Source organism: Notolabrus celidotus, chromosome 19 (genome assembly GCF_009762535.1).
Source record: "Notolabrus celidotus isolate fNotCel1 chromosome 19, fNotCel1.pri, whole genome shotgun sequence".
Classification (NCBI taxonomy): Eukaryota; Metazoa; Chordata; class Actinopteri; order Labriformes; family Labridae; genus Notolabrus; species Notolabrus celidotus.
The window spans coordinates 30,773,411-30,789,290 of NC_048290.1; the positions used below are offsets into that span (position 1 = coordinate 30,773,411).

At 39.2% G+C, this 15,880-nt stretch overlaps 1 protein-coding gene across 1 annotated transcript in view; it reads left to right on the forward strand.

The window, feature by feature from the left end:
* The first annotated feature begins 999 nt into the window (after positions 1–999).
* The window catches only part of LOC117831612 (ephrin type-A receptor 5), an 88,801-nt gene continuing 73,920 nt past the window's right edge, over positions 1,000–15,880 (forward strand). The window contains exons 1-2 of the mRNA XM_034710379.1: positions 1,000–1,332; positions 11,014–11,078. Of these exons, the coding sequence (XP_034566270.1) occupies positions 1,233–1,332; positions 11,014–11,078 (165 nt within the window). The 5' untranslated portion in view covers positions 1,000–1,232. The remainder of the gene's footprint in view (positions 1,333–11,013; positions 11,079–15,880) is intronic.

Genomic DNA, 15,880 nt, shown 5'->3' on the forward strand with positions numbered 1-15,880 from the left:
GTGACATACACTACACACAGTTTGTTTACATTTTTATTGTTTTCATTATCATTCTTTTTTAAAAATTAAGTATTCTTCATTATTGGGCATTGAAAGACTCATTGCAGTATACAAGTCAATAACAAAATACAAAATAGTCAACCAAGGCTGTGTTATATTTTAGCCAACAATGGTTACCAGATAGAAAAAAATATATGGTGGACCTCACAGTAAGGCAAGGCTATACTCTACTTGTCATGTTGCCCTAAGGATATCAGTAAATCTCACAATAACCAGTGTAAAATATATAGGGTGGGGGAAGTGCTACCTGACTGTATAACAAGAAATATAGGCTTATGTTTGATTGTACCATGTAGTATATTCATTTGCTACTTCATATTTATTTTGTATTGCTTGTGGTGAGGCTTTGTGACCCCAACACAGCACCCCGCCGTCACATTGTATAGGAATGATAATTTGCATGGCTCAGGCATTCTATTGTCCCCATTCTCTGTAAAGGTTTTGGTTGGCACATGCATGACATTCTATTGCTGTCTCCAGGGGGAACTACTATAGCATTTATAGTGCCAGGGGGACTGATGAAACTCTGTCTGCTAAGAAATCATTTCTGTGATGTTCCAATGATTGGTGAAATATTGGACTGTAGGTGGTTTGTGCAATGATTCATCTTCTTTAAACACATCTCGTGTGACTATAGCGCGTAAAAAGTTGATATTCGATATGACGCTCACAACTTAACTGAAGTGCCATGCAGCAGGAGGTATGGAATACGCATAGTTGCATGTCTCTAGAAGTGTTTGTGCGTCTTAACGGGGGCTTCAAGTCATGAGCCGCCGCTCAGTTCAAGAGTCTCTCACTCATGCAGAATGACAGTCTCGGTTGTAGCATCAGAAAGTGATTAAGCTGCACGAGCGCAGTATTTAATAGTCATTTGAAGACGTGGGTATATACCGCAGCATTGTGCATTACCTGTAGAGGATCTGCTGTGATTGGGGAGACTTGCGCTTCACTCCGCCCCCCCGGCGCGCCGCCCGCCTCTCCAAATCCAGAGCGCACACGTCTCTTCAGTATTTCCCTCTACCCCACCGATTAGTATGAGCTCCCCTTACTTTGAGCGGACGCGTGACGAAACAAATGGTTTCTTTACGGCATCCCGTTTCATGGTGACTGAAGCTAGGGTCGTATAGGATCAAATCTCCCCCCTGTTACCGGTTGTGATTTTCGGATGCGCCATGCAATCTCGCTGGTGGAGTTTGGGCATTCGTTTGGTGGCGTGGACATGGGTTTGGAGTCTGGCATTGCTTGGAGCATTGTGCATCCCCGCAAATGAAGGTAAAAAAAAAAGCTCAGCTCAGACACACATTTGAGTTACTGACATGGTTGATTGGTACACGAGTGTGCTTTTCTCGGCACTGACAAGTCTGTTCGATCAAAGCTCCGTCATGTGCCTCGAGGACCCCAGACCGTCGGGCTTCTCCAGGCAGGCTGCACGGCTTCGATCACCTTAGTCAGAAATGTAGGTCGCTTGTAAAATTTGAGGAGATCATGCTTCTGACAGCTTTTGTCCTGCAGGCTTGGATGACTGCGTGTTCCGAAACGCTTAAAAGTGAAATAAATAAGGACCTTTGTATGGAACATGATGCTCTTCAGATAACCAGTCCTTTGAGGTCTTGGCAGCGCCGACAGACGCACGGCGCGCTGAGACAATCACTGTGGGCTTCGAGTCTGTTATCTTTTGCAGAGTGAGAGACTGGTGTATGGAGGAGACACTGGCATTTTAACGCACTTTATAGAAATGTATAAAACAAGGGTAAAAAAAAAATCATTGAATATCTTTTCCATTCCATATCTGAACCTATAATTACATAATCTTTGTATTTTGTTGTGATATTTTTTCCAAATGGCTTAATGATTACAGATTTGTCTGGCATCCTGTCGTCTCAGATGCGACAAGACTCACTTAAACGTCACTATGTGAAGTTGTGTATTAATGTACATTAATCTTATACTTTATCTTGTTGAGATAACTTACCTTGTTGAATCATTAACAGTGTAGCTTGGCATTCATTGAGGTGGCAAACTGTTAATCAATTATAGTTCTAAATGAACTTGTGCAAGTTATTGTTCCCACGGTAGGCTATTGTCCGCAGGCTGAGCAGCATTTTAATAGCACGAGATGAATGCCTTTGTTTGAGGCTATTAGACAGCATTATCCGGAAAAGGCACCACATTCATCAACCTGCTTATTCTTCACATGACAGATTTATTTGGTCAAAGTCAAAAGTCACAACAGTGGTTCTAAAAAGTGTGACCACAGGACACTGAGAGGTCATGGAGTGGTTTGCTATAAATATTGTTTTACATAATTTACCTATAAAAACCTACACCTCTTATATTATATAATCACACAACAGCAGTGGTATTACTATTTGTATTGTGTTCACATGGTTAAAATACAATTTACCCAGCTATGAACTTGCATTTGAAACTTTACTATTCCATTCATTTATATGTTGAAACCAGCTCTAGTGTCATAGAACGAAGAAAATAATGTCAAATATTTGAATTGACCTTTAGCTTATCCCTGCCTTAAAAGCAGCCAAGAGAGAGAGAGAGAGAGAGAGAGAGAGAGAGAGAGAGAGAGAGAGAGAGGGAGAGAGGGAGAGAGAGAGAGAGAGAAATCACATCAGGTTAATATTGTTGAAATACATTGTCTTTTTATCAGACCTATCATTTGACATGTCAAATTGGACATACAAACAAACAACCTAATTGAATGGAGAATGGATCTTAGATAGCACTATTAAAGAACTCACCTATTGAGAAGCTTTGGCCAATGGCTGCCTGTTAGCATTATTTTTTTTGCATTGTTTGAATAAAAGAGTGAAACACAGCATTGAGGTCTTAATTCACTGTAAGACATTTCAAGCTGGGTTAACTTGAAATGTAAATTCCCCTGCTGCCTTGAAAATGTAAGTTCATTCAACTTCAAAACTTGCTTTGTCTTAAATCCAAAATCAAAGTTCAAAAAGTTGATTTAACTATAATGTACTAGTTGTCACAATATTGTAGTTTAAGTTATGTATGTTAATCAACTTTTGATATTTCATTGATTCAACTTTATACTGCAAGTTAAAACAAGGAATCATATAGTTTTAACTTGTAGTATAAAGTTTGTCTTACCTAGTTGAACAAACATATTTCTCTGTTGTTTCAATGTACATTTCAAGTTGTTCTTGAAATTTACATAGGTAAAATAATTACATTGTTTTATAGGTAAAATAACTTGACTATTTTTTTTTACTTGTCTTTATAAGCTAGGAGAATTTCTGTTTCTAATTTTTTTTCACTTCAGTTATTTTGACAGATGATTGTAAGTCTGTATACCAGTAGGCTATGTTAAAATCCTCAAACCACCAACATCATGGTTTTCAAGCTAGCATTATTGACCATGCAAACTAGCTAGTGTCAGGTAAAACAGAGATAGCTTCACAAAGAAAATAATATCGTGCACCCTTTTACGTTTTTTTTTCTCATACGATACAAATGTTAAAGGAACCAAACCAAAAAGGTTGTAGGCAGGATGGTGGACGAAGAAGAATTGGCTAAACTTAAAAGTCTCCAACCTTTCCTTTCACTAAACTATCAACAGCACTACATGCATCCTCTTACAGCCAAAGGAAAAGTGTAAAAGAACATAATAGAGAGAAAATAAATTCATCTTAATAAATAGATATAAACTCATATCAAAATCTCCTATTCCCACTTCTTTTGTTCTTTTATTTTTTAAACTTGGAACTTGAAAATGCAAGTTCATTGAACATGACAAAATATCTAAATTGTCCAAACATTCTTGCAATTTTTACACTCATATAATATAGCTTAGTTCAAAGTCTAAAACTTCTTTATGCTCTTTGAGTTAAAGAAAAAACGTTAATGGATATAACTAATTGGGGCTATAATGTTTTACAGTGTTGTAACTGAACAGGATTATGGACTTTAGACACTTTTTGTGTTCATGTGAGAGCAACTCAGGTTTCAAGCTCACATCTCACTGAAGATACATCTCATACACATCATATTAAAAAGTTAATTTGTTCATTTTCATCTGCAAGTTTGTACCCTAGGCAGAAAAGGTCTGATGGATTCTTAGCTAGAGGTGTCCCGACCATAATCTGAACCATTGGATCCGAGCCGACTTGGGCATTTCTAATTAATTGCAGATCAGCATTTCTTACTCATTTACTGTCAACAGTCACTGAGTACAACTTGTGGCAGAACCCAAACGCTAAAGCAACTTGGTACCCAATCATTCTGGGTTCATCTAACTTTATATACTTAATAAAGAAATGATCTACAGGTCAACAATGTGGAATTCAACCCACGGCTTAAGCTTTATTACATGACCACACATGCACAGCCAGCCAGGTTACTACAACAACATCTGCTGTACGGCAGCCTACAGTAAATCTCTATAGGGACATATTGTTCAGAAGGCAAAAACATAAAACACAGGACAGTCTGTTGCAGTAGCATTAGCATTGGCAACCCTGTGGCTAAAGTGTCAGCAGTATGTAAATATGCTGAAGTAGAATGCTGTTGATCAAGTCACCTATTGAACTATTGTAAAATGAAATGAAACAAGCATGTGGTTGCTGGATTGCCTCTGTATGTGTTTTTGCAAGAGGGAGTATGCAGGCCTCTGATCCCTGCGTGATCCAAACCAACATGTAAATGCTGAATCGATCATGAGGTATGGATGAAAAAGAGGCTCAAGAAAGAGGCTGTGTTGAGGAAATTGCAAGTTTTAAGACCTAACTTTTGGTTTCAAGAGTAGGAGGAATTGCATGGTTTCAGGTGAGGCCATGTTAAGTAAAGATAAGGGGGATACATTTGGCCGTTTAGCCCGTCACCTGCAAGAGTACTAAAAAGTGCCATTCAAATTTTACACTCAGGAAGCCTTACCCGGGACTTCCACCAGATCTGCATCTGGTCCATCTCTGATCCGCTGCGGTCTGGCTCCATGCTCTCTCATCCATCAACACCCACTGGTTGCGTTATCAGAATGCAGCCTTGAGCAGGACCACCGGACAGCTGGAGTCATGTGGCCGAGGTTTTCTCACGTTAAATATTACAGTAATGAATATCTGACTCCTCTCCTCCTCCATGTTGTCTTTCTGGTCCTCTGAAAACCTCTGTCATGTTTACTCCAGGCCTGGCTTTGCTCATTATGACAGTTTGTTGCCATAGTTAAGTGAAAAACAATCTGGCGATACCACGGAGTGGTTTTATTCTGAAAACTTTGTTTTAATTTTGTGTTCGTGCCTGACTTCCTGTCCCGCTCGATCTTCTCTTTTGAGATTTATGCGTCGTGCTCCTGCATCTGGCAAAACCGAAGTCTTGAGTATCTGATCTGGAGGGCTCCGGCGTGCTGGATCAGAGGAGCAGCTGGAACACAATAGAGTGGATCCAGTGGGATTTAACACTTTGACTATAATAGAAACCTATCGACTCCTGTGCCGTGACAGATCAGAGACAGACCGGAAAAGGATCAGGTTGAATTTGGCTGTCATAGTTGTCAGATCATACATTTAAAAGATACTTGCATCAGTCCTTCCCATTCAGAAAATCTGTCGTGTAAGTAGTGTCACCAAAAGACTTTCAGTCACTTTGTTCATTCGCTTGCAACCACTTTAAACCATTAGGTATGGTTATTGTGACGGCTGTGCACTGACTTGTTAGGTGGTTTGATCCTTGGAGAGAATAAGTGAGAGTGAAAAAGGTATTCCCCTTATGATCTAGTTCAGCATCACTTATCTCTTCTTTATGGCCTAATTAGATGTCTAATCACCTCCTAAGGACATTTTTTATTATTCTCTGCAGAGCAGTGAAGACAGTAAGACTAGAGTAGTGCTCATGACTGTGAGTGTGTTGAGGTGGGCTGCAGAGAGAGTGTCTCTTCCTGTAGCTCTCACTTCATGTGATAAACTTACTCCACTCTCTCATGATGGATGGATGTTTGTTTGTTGACATTGTTGCTACAGTACTTAACTAGAGCTGAGATGAGAAAGTGGAAAACTAATGTGAAGCACAACTTTCTCTGCAATACACATTAACATGCAACTTTATTTTATTATCTATGGGGAAGAAAGGAGATTACAAATCCTAAAAATCAAATTCAGTATATACATGTTGAAATCAAGACCAGTTGCCACTGATGGAGATTTGGTTAACCCTAACCAAGACAATACAAGCAGTTTGCATATAAATCTGAACAGTAGTTCACATTCTTTTTATCACAGAAATTGTCAGCACAGGTAAGAAAGTTGCTAACTATTATGTAAAGTGGTTACAATATTTTTTCCTTCTTATATAATGTAAAAAATAAAAAAAGCATAAATCCTGCCCATCAATATGATTTACTTGGTAAGGTAAATTCACATGGAAATAATAGCATATTACTTCAACTTACTGTGCTTGAAGAAATAACTGCTCATGTGTCGAGGCAGATGGCTGTCTAACAAGAGTCTGGTCCTGCTCGAGGTTTCTGCCTGTTAAAGGAAGTTTTTCCTCTACGCTGTAACTAGCTAAATACGAGGTGCAATGCTCATGGTGGATTAAGATGAGATGGGGGAATGGGTTGTATCTTGTCTTGATGTTGGGTCATTGTAATAATTAAACACAGAGTATGGTCTAGACCTGCTATGTTTGTTAAAGTGTCTTGAGATTGTGATTTGGTGCTATACAAGGATTGATGGATGGATGGATGGATGGATGGATGGATGGATGGATGGATGGATGGATGGATGGATGGATGGATGGATGGATGGATGGATTGATTGATTGATTGATGGAAGGATTGATGTTTCATGTGGGTTCACATTGAATGATGTTGGCACTTAAAAATGTTACAGTAAAGATCAAAAACCTTGGCGTCATCTTCGATCAGACTCTCTCCTTCCAACCCCACATCCGTCACATCACCAAAACTGCCTTCTTTCACCTCCGCAACATCGCCCGCCTCCGTCCCACTCTCTCCAAATCCGCTGCTGAAACCCTAATTCATGCTTTTATATCCTCACGACTCGACTACTGTAACAGCCTCCTGTATGGTCTTCCCTCCTCCCATCTACAAAAACTACAATACGTACAGAACTCTGCTGCCCGGCTACTCACCCACTCCCGCTCCAGAGACCACATCACCCCTGTCCTTCAACAGCTCCACTGGCTCCCCGTAAAACAGCGCATCCATTTCAAGATCCTGCTCACTACCTACAAATCCCTCAATAACCTGCCCCCCCCCCATACCTCACTGACCTTCTCCAGTACTACCACCCCTCCCGCCGCCTCCGATCCTCTGACTCCAACCTCCTCACTCCCATTACTAAATACGTCCCATACGTCTGCTTGTCTTATATGTCTTTATTGTATTTATTTATTGTCTCTCTTGTATAGCGTCTTTGAATTATTGAAGAGCGCCATATAAAACTTAGGTATTATTATTATTATTATTAATAAATGACAACCAAATGTACAGTTAGGCCCAGAAATATTTGGACAGTGACACAATCTTCATGATTTGGGCTCTGCATGCCACCACATTGGATTTGAAATGAAACAACTACAACGGAATTGAAGTGCAGACTTTAAGGTTTAATTCAAGGGGTTGAACAAAAATATATGATTAAACATGTAGGAATTGTAGCTATTTTTATACAAACGCTCCTCATTTCAGGGGCTCAGAAGTAATTGGACAAATAAACATAACCCTAAGTAAAATGTTACTTTTCAATATTTTGTTGAGAATCCTTTGCAGGCAATGACTGCCTGAAGTCTGGAACCCATGGACATCACCAAACGCTGGGTTTCCTCCTTTGTGATGCTTTGCCAGGCCTTTACTGCAGCTGTCTTCAGTTGCTGCTTGTTTGTGGGTCTCTCTGCCTTAAGTTTTGTCTTGAGCAAGTGAAATGCATGCTCGATTGGGTTGAGATCTGGTGATTGACTCGGCCATTGCAGAATATTCCACTTCTTTGCTTTAAAAAACTCCTGGGTTGCTTTTGCAGTATGTTTTGGATAATTGTCCATCTGTACTGTGAAGCGCCGTCCAATCAACTTTGCTGCATTTGGCTGAATCTGAGCAGAAAGTATATCCCTATACACTTCAGAATTCATCCGGCTGCTTCTGTCTTTTGTCACATCATCAATAAACACAAGTGACCCAGTGCCATTGGAAGCCATGCATGCCCATGCAATCACACTGCCTCCACCATGTTTTACAGAAGATGTGGTGTGCTTTGGATCATGAGCTGTTCCAATTCTTCTCCAAACTTTCTTCTTCCCATCATTCTGGTACAGGTTGATCTTAGTCTCATCTGTCCAAAGAATGCTGTTCCAGAACTGGGCTGGCTTCTTCAGGTGTTTTTTGGCAAAGTCAATTCTGGCCTTTCTATTTTTGAGGCTGATTAATGGTTTGCACCTTGTGGTGAATCCTTTGTATTTACTCTCATGAAGTCTTCTCTTTATGGTAGACTTAGATACTGATACACCTACTTCCTGGAGAGTGTTCTTCACTTGAGTGGATGTTGTGAAGGGGTTTTTCTTCACCATGGAAAGGATTCTGCGATCATCCACCACTGTTGTCTTTCGTGGACGTCCAGGCCTTTTTGAGTTCCCAAGCTCACCAGTGCACTCTTTTTTTCTCAGAATGTACCAAACTGTTGATTTGGCCACTCCTAACATTTCTGCTATCTCTCTGATGGATTTCTTCTTTTTTTTCAGCCTCAGGATGGTCTGTTTCACCTCCATTGAGAGCTCCTTTGACCGCATGTTGTGTGTTCACAGCAACAGCTTCCAAATGCAAACGCCACACCTGGAATCAACTCCAGACCTTTTAACTGCTTAATTGATGACAGGTTAATGAGGGAAGAGCCCATGCAGCCTTTTTGCAGCCTTCTGAGTCAATTGTCCAATTACTTTTGGTCCCTTGAAAAAGAGGCGGCTGTGTGTATTAAACCCTTGCTCCAATTTGGATGTGAATACTCTCAAATTACAGCTGAGAGTCTGCACTTTAAGCCCATATTGATTATATAATTGTATCCTGAATATGTTTTCGTAAACAGCTAAAATAACAAAACTTGTGTCACTGTCCAAATATTTTTGGGCCTAACTGTATATCTCAATGAAGCAACATTGTGCAGCACTGAAATGCTCAGTAACACTTGTAAAATGTACAGTAAAGAGAAGAAATAAGGAAGACATAGCCTGCTGAAACATTGAATAACAGAGTAAAAAAGTGTTTTACAGATCTACACCCATGAGGATGAGTGATTAGGTGCCCTGGAGAGATTCTAAGAGATTTAAAAGCATGTAACAGATACTAATTTGCTTCTGTGTTGTGTTGTGTTCATATGTCTAGCCCTTAATTTGCACCTTTTTAATGGAGACCAAACCCTTGACAGTCTCACTCATTTGAACTTCCTTTTGTATTACTGTGTGAGACACAGAACAGGACAGATTATTACTGATGAGATAAAGAGATGGAACCTGACAGAGATTAAATTACATTTATTCAATGCATGTCAGGCTACACTGACATACGTTTTAAAGCTGTTTCAAGGCAGCAATGAGAAAAACCTTTTTTTCATTGATATGATGTAGGCTATTCAGCAATGCTGGTGAGGAGTGTTCACAATCACTTTCACAAGCACCACAGGGTTCAGCACAAAGGCTGTTTAATTAATGGATGTAGTATCCGTGACGTCATCCATCTGTTTCTGAAGCCATATTGGAAATGCTAAACCCAACCTAACTTCTTTCAAGGCAGTGTGAGGTAAAGAAGCGGGCTTTGAGCCTCCTAGCCAACAGCTACAGGGTGCCAGCCTTTCTATCAAGTCAGCTGTGCCTCTCATGATGGAAAACTCATGCTCTTAATATCTTCAAAACTGCAGTGTTATAACAAAACTAAACCCCTTACAGTGTGTGCCCATTGAGATTCAGACCAAACTCATTTTTTGTACCAGGCTGTAAACATGTTTTTATCTCTGCCGTAAAGATCAGTTGGTGTGTATGTGGTTTCTGGTACTTCTGGAGCCAGCCTCAAGCGGACACTCGAGGAACTGCAGTTTTTTCATTGACTTCAATTTTCGCAGCTGGAGGTTGCTGCTTGGTTTATGATGTGGAGGTCATCCATGCTAAATAATTATTTTAAGTTTTACCTTCAATGCTAATTAAGCCACAAAGAAAAAATTGCACCCTGAAGACATACGTATTAGCTGCTTTAAATTTGTTTCCAAGTGGATCCAAAAACATCCCCTGTGGGTGCACTTTAGCCAGTGATATGTGTCTTTATTTAAGAAGTTTTGAGACAGAAACAGTGCTACTCATGACAAAATGGAAACACTTCTGAGGAGTGCAGTGGTCAGGTAATTGTACTTGACAGCTTTCATATAAAAAGCTGAAGGCAGACTTTAATGGATCAGTTTCAGTCAAGAGCAGTGTTGGTGAATTGAGCTCAGCAGCAGTTTCTTGGTCAACAAAATGCACCAAAGCACAGTTACATTAATGGAGCTGAAAAGAAAATTGCCACCTAATCTTTCAAGGCTGTGTCTGGGGTTATGTCAACCCTGATAACATTGTATATGATGTGGGTTTCGCACTCTTTAAAGTACCATAGGCTAAAACACCTTTGCAATTCTCATGTCTCTGTTTAGTATATTTTACAATTGAAAATGCACCCATGTCCAACTATATAAGAAATACAATATTATGTTGCAATACCTAAAAGATTAAGTCCAAGAAACTGGTACCAGTTCATACCAAGTAAGCTCAAACCTACTCTAATCCTTGACATGACCAATATTGTAAATGGATCATTTGTGCACATGTTGATGAAAATCACACGAGGAGAAAAAGAAGTGTGATTATGGAATTGAAAAGTCACTCCGTTATATCCTTTTCTGTTTGTTTTCATGATTTAAGATAATGATACAATTATTTCTGTTTAATCTTTTACAGTTAACCTGCTGGAGTCTCGCTCTGTGATGGGAGATTTGGGATGGGTGGCATATCCGAAGAATGGGGTGAGTATAAGGATTGATAAGATGTTGATGTCTCTCTCTGTCTTGATGTAGACTTTAGGTAGTTTCCAATGTCATTGTTCCTTTATTGGTTTTCTTTCATATGCTTTCTCTTGATGAGTAGATGTCTCTAAATGTGTAGGGGGAATTCTGCTTGTTTGTTTTTGACATGGTTCATACACATTATGTCATAATGAGAGATCAAATGAAATCAGCTGCACATCAGCATCAATCATAACCTCTGGATGATTAATAAATGATCACGATAGCTACTACTTCTACTACTACTACTATCACTATCCATCTCATCACTATCGTCGCTCTCTCTCTCTCTCTTATTCTCCTCTATCCCTCGTTACAACCCCAACTCGGTCAAAGCAGATGTCTGTCTAACATGAGTCTGGTTCTGCTCGAGGTTTCTGCCTGTTAAAAGGAAGTTTTTCCTCTCCGATGTAGCTAGCTAAATACTGCAAGGTGCAATGCTAACTATACTGTAAAGCGGTTAAATCATTTTACCATGTAGTATAATGTAAAAAAAAACACAAATGCTGTCCATGAATATTATTAACCTAGTACAGTAGATTCACATGGGAATAATGGCATATTAATTAATACAGTATGTGTGCTTCAAGAAATAACTGCTCACATTTGTCAAGGCAGATGTCCGTTAAAAGGAAGTTTTTCCTCGCCGCTGTAACTAGCTAAATACTGTGAGGTGTAATGCTCATGGTGGATTAAGGTGAGATAAGATCGAGTCCTGTCAGTAAGAGGGGACTGGATTTTATCCTGACTTGATGTTGGGTCTTTTTCAATAATTAAACATTGAGTATGGTCTAAAGCAGGGGTGTCCAAACTTTTTTCAAAGAGGGCCACATATGATGTTGTGAGAATAACTCAGGGCCAGTGGCTCCTACTGAGACTTTGGAATCATAAAAGTTATATATGAAATATTTAATAACAATTATTTTAAATGTTTTCTCAATAACACAGTAACTAGGAAGTACCATGTAAAGATTAGTAAACTTTATCTTCTTCTGGAGATAAATGTTTTTCATTAGGGTCGGACAATCTGGGAAAAATATGTTATTATTTTTCTATGGCAGGATCATGATCTGGATTTCATCACACTTCTTTTTCATGTTGTTTTTAAGACTTTTCTGACCAGCAGACAACATATTAAGAACTAAATAATTATTTACCTGCATTCCGAACATTTTTTAAGCTCCAAATGTTTCCCTTTTCTGTACAATTTCCTGATTTTGATCTTGTCTTGTGTCCTCTTTTGTGTCTTCTGAACTTTTAGTGTTCATCAAGAACATTTTCACATCATGATGAAAACATTAATTTGAAAACCTGTCAGCTTTAAGAGTTCTTGTGTTTCTTCTTTATTGCCGTCTTGAAGAATCCCCAGAACCTTGGTTTTAGACAGGTAGTCCATATGAAGCTTTTTGAGAAGTTTCTGGATTGACTTTAGTTTTATTTGTGCGCTTGAAAGAAACTGCAAATGTACAGCAATTTCTGTATAATTTCTGTGCTATAAATAACACAATTTAAAGGTGACATATCATGCAAAATTGACTTTTTAATGGTTCTTTACCTGAAATATGTGTCCCTGGCATGTCTACAAACCCCCCTAGAATGAAAAAAATCCATTCTGCCCCTGTTCTGATTTCTCCACCTTTCTGTAAATGTGTGTGAAACGAGCCGTTTCAGACTTCAGTGTTTTTGTTACGTCACAACAATATCCGGTCTGTCACGGAGTCAGAGCTCGGAGCTTGTTCAGCCCATAGACTGTATAAAATAATACTGAATCCCTCCTCCGTTTTTCATTACCTGCACACATGTGTGCTAACAAGGAGCTTAGGAGGGAGGCATGCTAGTTGTAGGCTGTCTTAATAAACACAAAGGTCGGTTTTACTCCCCACGTCTTCAGATTTGAAGATATAGTGGATGATTTTTATTTGTCATGGATAAGTGCTAGCGCTAATTAGCATAGCCACATAGCTATATGTTCATAGCTGTAGCTGTAGCTGTAGCTGTGTACCAAGACACACGTCGACATACTGACAAATAAAACAACAAGAAACACTAAATCTGTGACCAATCCTTCAGAAAAGGTCCTGCTGCCTCTCTGGCAGAGGTTGGTTTTACTCCCCACATCTGCAGATTTGAAGATCTAGTGGATGATTTTTATTTATCATGGATAAGTGCTAGCGCTAGTTAGCATAGCCACATAGCTACATGTTCGTAGCTGTGTACCAAGACACACGTCTACATACTGATAAATAAAACAACAAGAAACACTAAATCTATGACCAATCCTTCAGAAAGGTCCTGCTACAGGCGCCTCTCCGTCAGGATCAGATTCAGAGGGTTGAAGTAACGCGATCTCTGAGCAGCCGTGTATATTCAGCCAACATGTAAACATTAGATCAACGTGCTGGAGAGCCGAGGCACATCCACTTCCGGAGGGGGCGTGGTCAGAGGGAAAACAGAGTGTTCTAATGAGGAATGAAGAAGAGGGTTTTTCAGGCAGACCAAAATCTGATTTCAAAGTGTTTTTTTGAGCATAAACTTTAAAGACATGTTTTGGGGACCTCTTAGACCAATATATGTTGATGAAAAAAGCGTGATATGTCCCCTTTTAAGATGGAAGCTTGGGGCCATAAATAAATGGACCTTGGGCCGCAATTGGCCCCCGGGCCATACTTTGGACATGCCTGGTCTAGAGTCTAGACCTTCTATGTTTATAAAAGAGTCTTGAGATAACATTTGTTGTGGTTTGGTGACATACAAATAAAGATTGATTGATTGATATTGATATGAATGCACTATTTCCAAAATAACTAATGTCCATCTTACATTCATGATTGTTCATTATTTAAAAAATTGCAGATAAAGAGTTAAGGTCACTTCTGCGATGACTCTTGTAGCTTTAGCATTTCACCACAGTGTCTCTTGTGTGTTGAATCAAGGTTAAAGTCATTTCTCTTTCAAAAATTCACATTTATTCATTCATTCATTCAAAAAAGAAAGACATTGAAAGTCACCATGGAATATTCTCATATGAGGAATTTAGTTTTTATTTCTAAGTATTCCAAATAAGGGCATGATGAAAAAATAAAGAGCATTAAAAACTATCCTGATGAAAAAGAAATAACATTTAAAAAAATGAATTATTGTTTTCTGGTGTTTCAGCACTATTTTGACTTGTAGGATGGCATTCACCTCTATAGGAAAGTAATAAATTCTCCATCCTTCACTGGATTGATAGTGCTGTTGTTGGTTTGAAAAGGAATTGATTTATGCATCCACTTGATTCACTTGTGAAATCTCTTACGTTGTCACTACTACTGTGGGCTGCTATACACGTCTGACCAAATAGTGCTGATTGTGGGGTTTTATCTGCTCTGGGTATTCAAATCACAACCCACTCTGTGGCTGTATGTAGATGGGAGAGATAGTGCTGACAAAAGCAGCTGTATGTGCAATCATATTAATGAAGATGTGATCATTGTGTGTGGTTGCTACAATGCAATGGCATAAATAAGTGTACTCAGGGTAGACGAAGGAGAGAAAATAAAGGATGTGATAAGAAAACGTAGGGATCTCATTATGACATCCTTTCTTATTGGCTGTTTTGTTTTCATCCTGCTCCAGATTTAATTGATGGGAATGCTTTTTTCCTGCTGAATTTACTCTCTGGTGAAATGAGAACATGATTGACAAATAAGGAATGTAGTCCATGTTTTTCATTTTAAATAACAGACACCATTGTTGTTCATTTCGATTCTTATCATGCTCAATATTTAATATAACAAAACCCAGTCTGCTCTCTGGGCTCTCTTGAACATTCTCTGCACAAACACACATGCACACTTGGCAGCAGCAGCTTTCTGTGGCTAAATAAGATATTGTGGAGCATCAAGATTTTTGTTTAGTCTCACATTGCAGATGGTTTGTATCATGCCTTGTTTTCTCCTCCTCCACTCACTTCCACCCCTAAAATTGTTTCTCCTCTCATTCTTTTTTTTTTTTGTAGCTCAGCACTAATCAGTGCCCCTCCCATCCTTTTTTTCAACCTAGCATTGATTAAACTCCTCATTCCCCCCTTTTATTATTTTTTGTCATCTGCTTGTCTTTCCATTACACCATCTCCTCTCAACTGCTTCCCTATGTGAAAGTGCTAAGGTGCATTTGAATGTTCTTCAAATATGCATTCAAGCAAACAAGAAATGAAGTAAAAAGACTTTATAGAGAAATGTACAGATAACATATCATTATGAACTGAATATTACACATTTCCATGAATAGCATGGAACTACCATAATGGGATTAAACATGAAGATTAAATATGAATAAACATCAATCTTAACATTTTAAGAGATTAAGATGTCAGTGAAAACTACGGGTGTAAAAGTATATGTATTCATACCGAACCGTTTGGATACGGCCAATTTAGTTTGATGCACATTACTAACACGATTCAGCACAGTCCTAAAGGTGATGCAAATCCAAGGTCCCCACACTGACTGACAACAGGAACACACCACACACAGCATGCGTAGGCCATCAGGCAGGCTACTGAAGCACTGGTTTCAGTGCAGTCACTTTCACTTTGCAGTGTGTGTTAGTGAGGAGCGGCGTGTGTGTATGTGTGTGTGTCGGCTGTATGGAGCCGAGAGTGCACTGAGTGCTGAGTAGATTGCGTTGTCTTGTGGAAAGAAAATACATATCAAGTCTCTTGTGTGTTTGTAGAAAACAAAGCCAAAACAAGCCTTCATCTAGTCGCTTCGTCATGATGT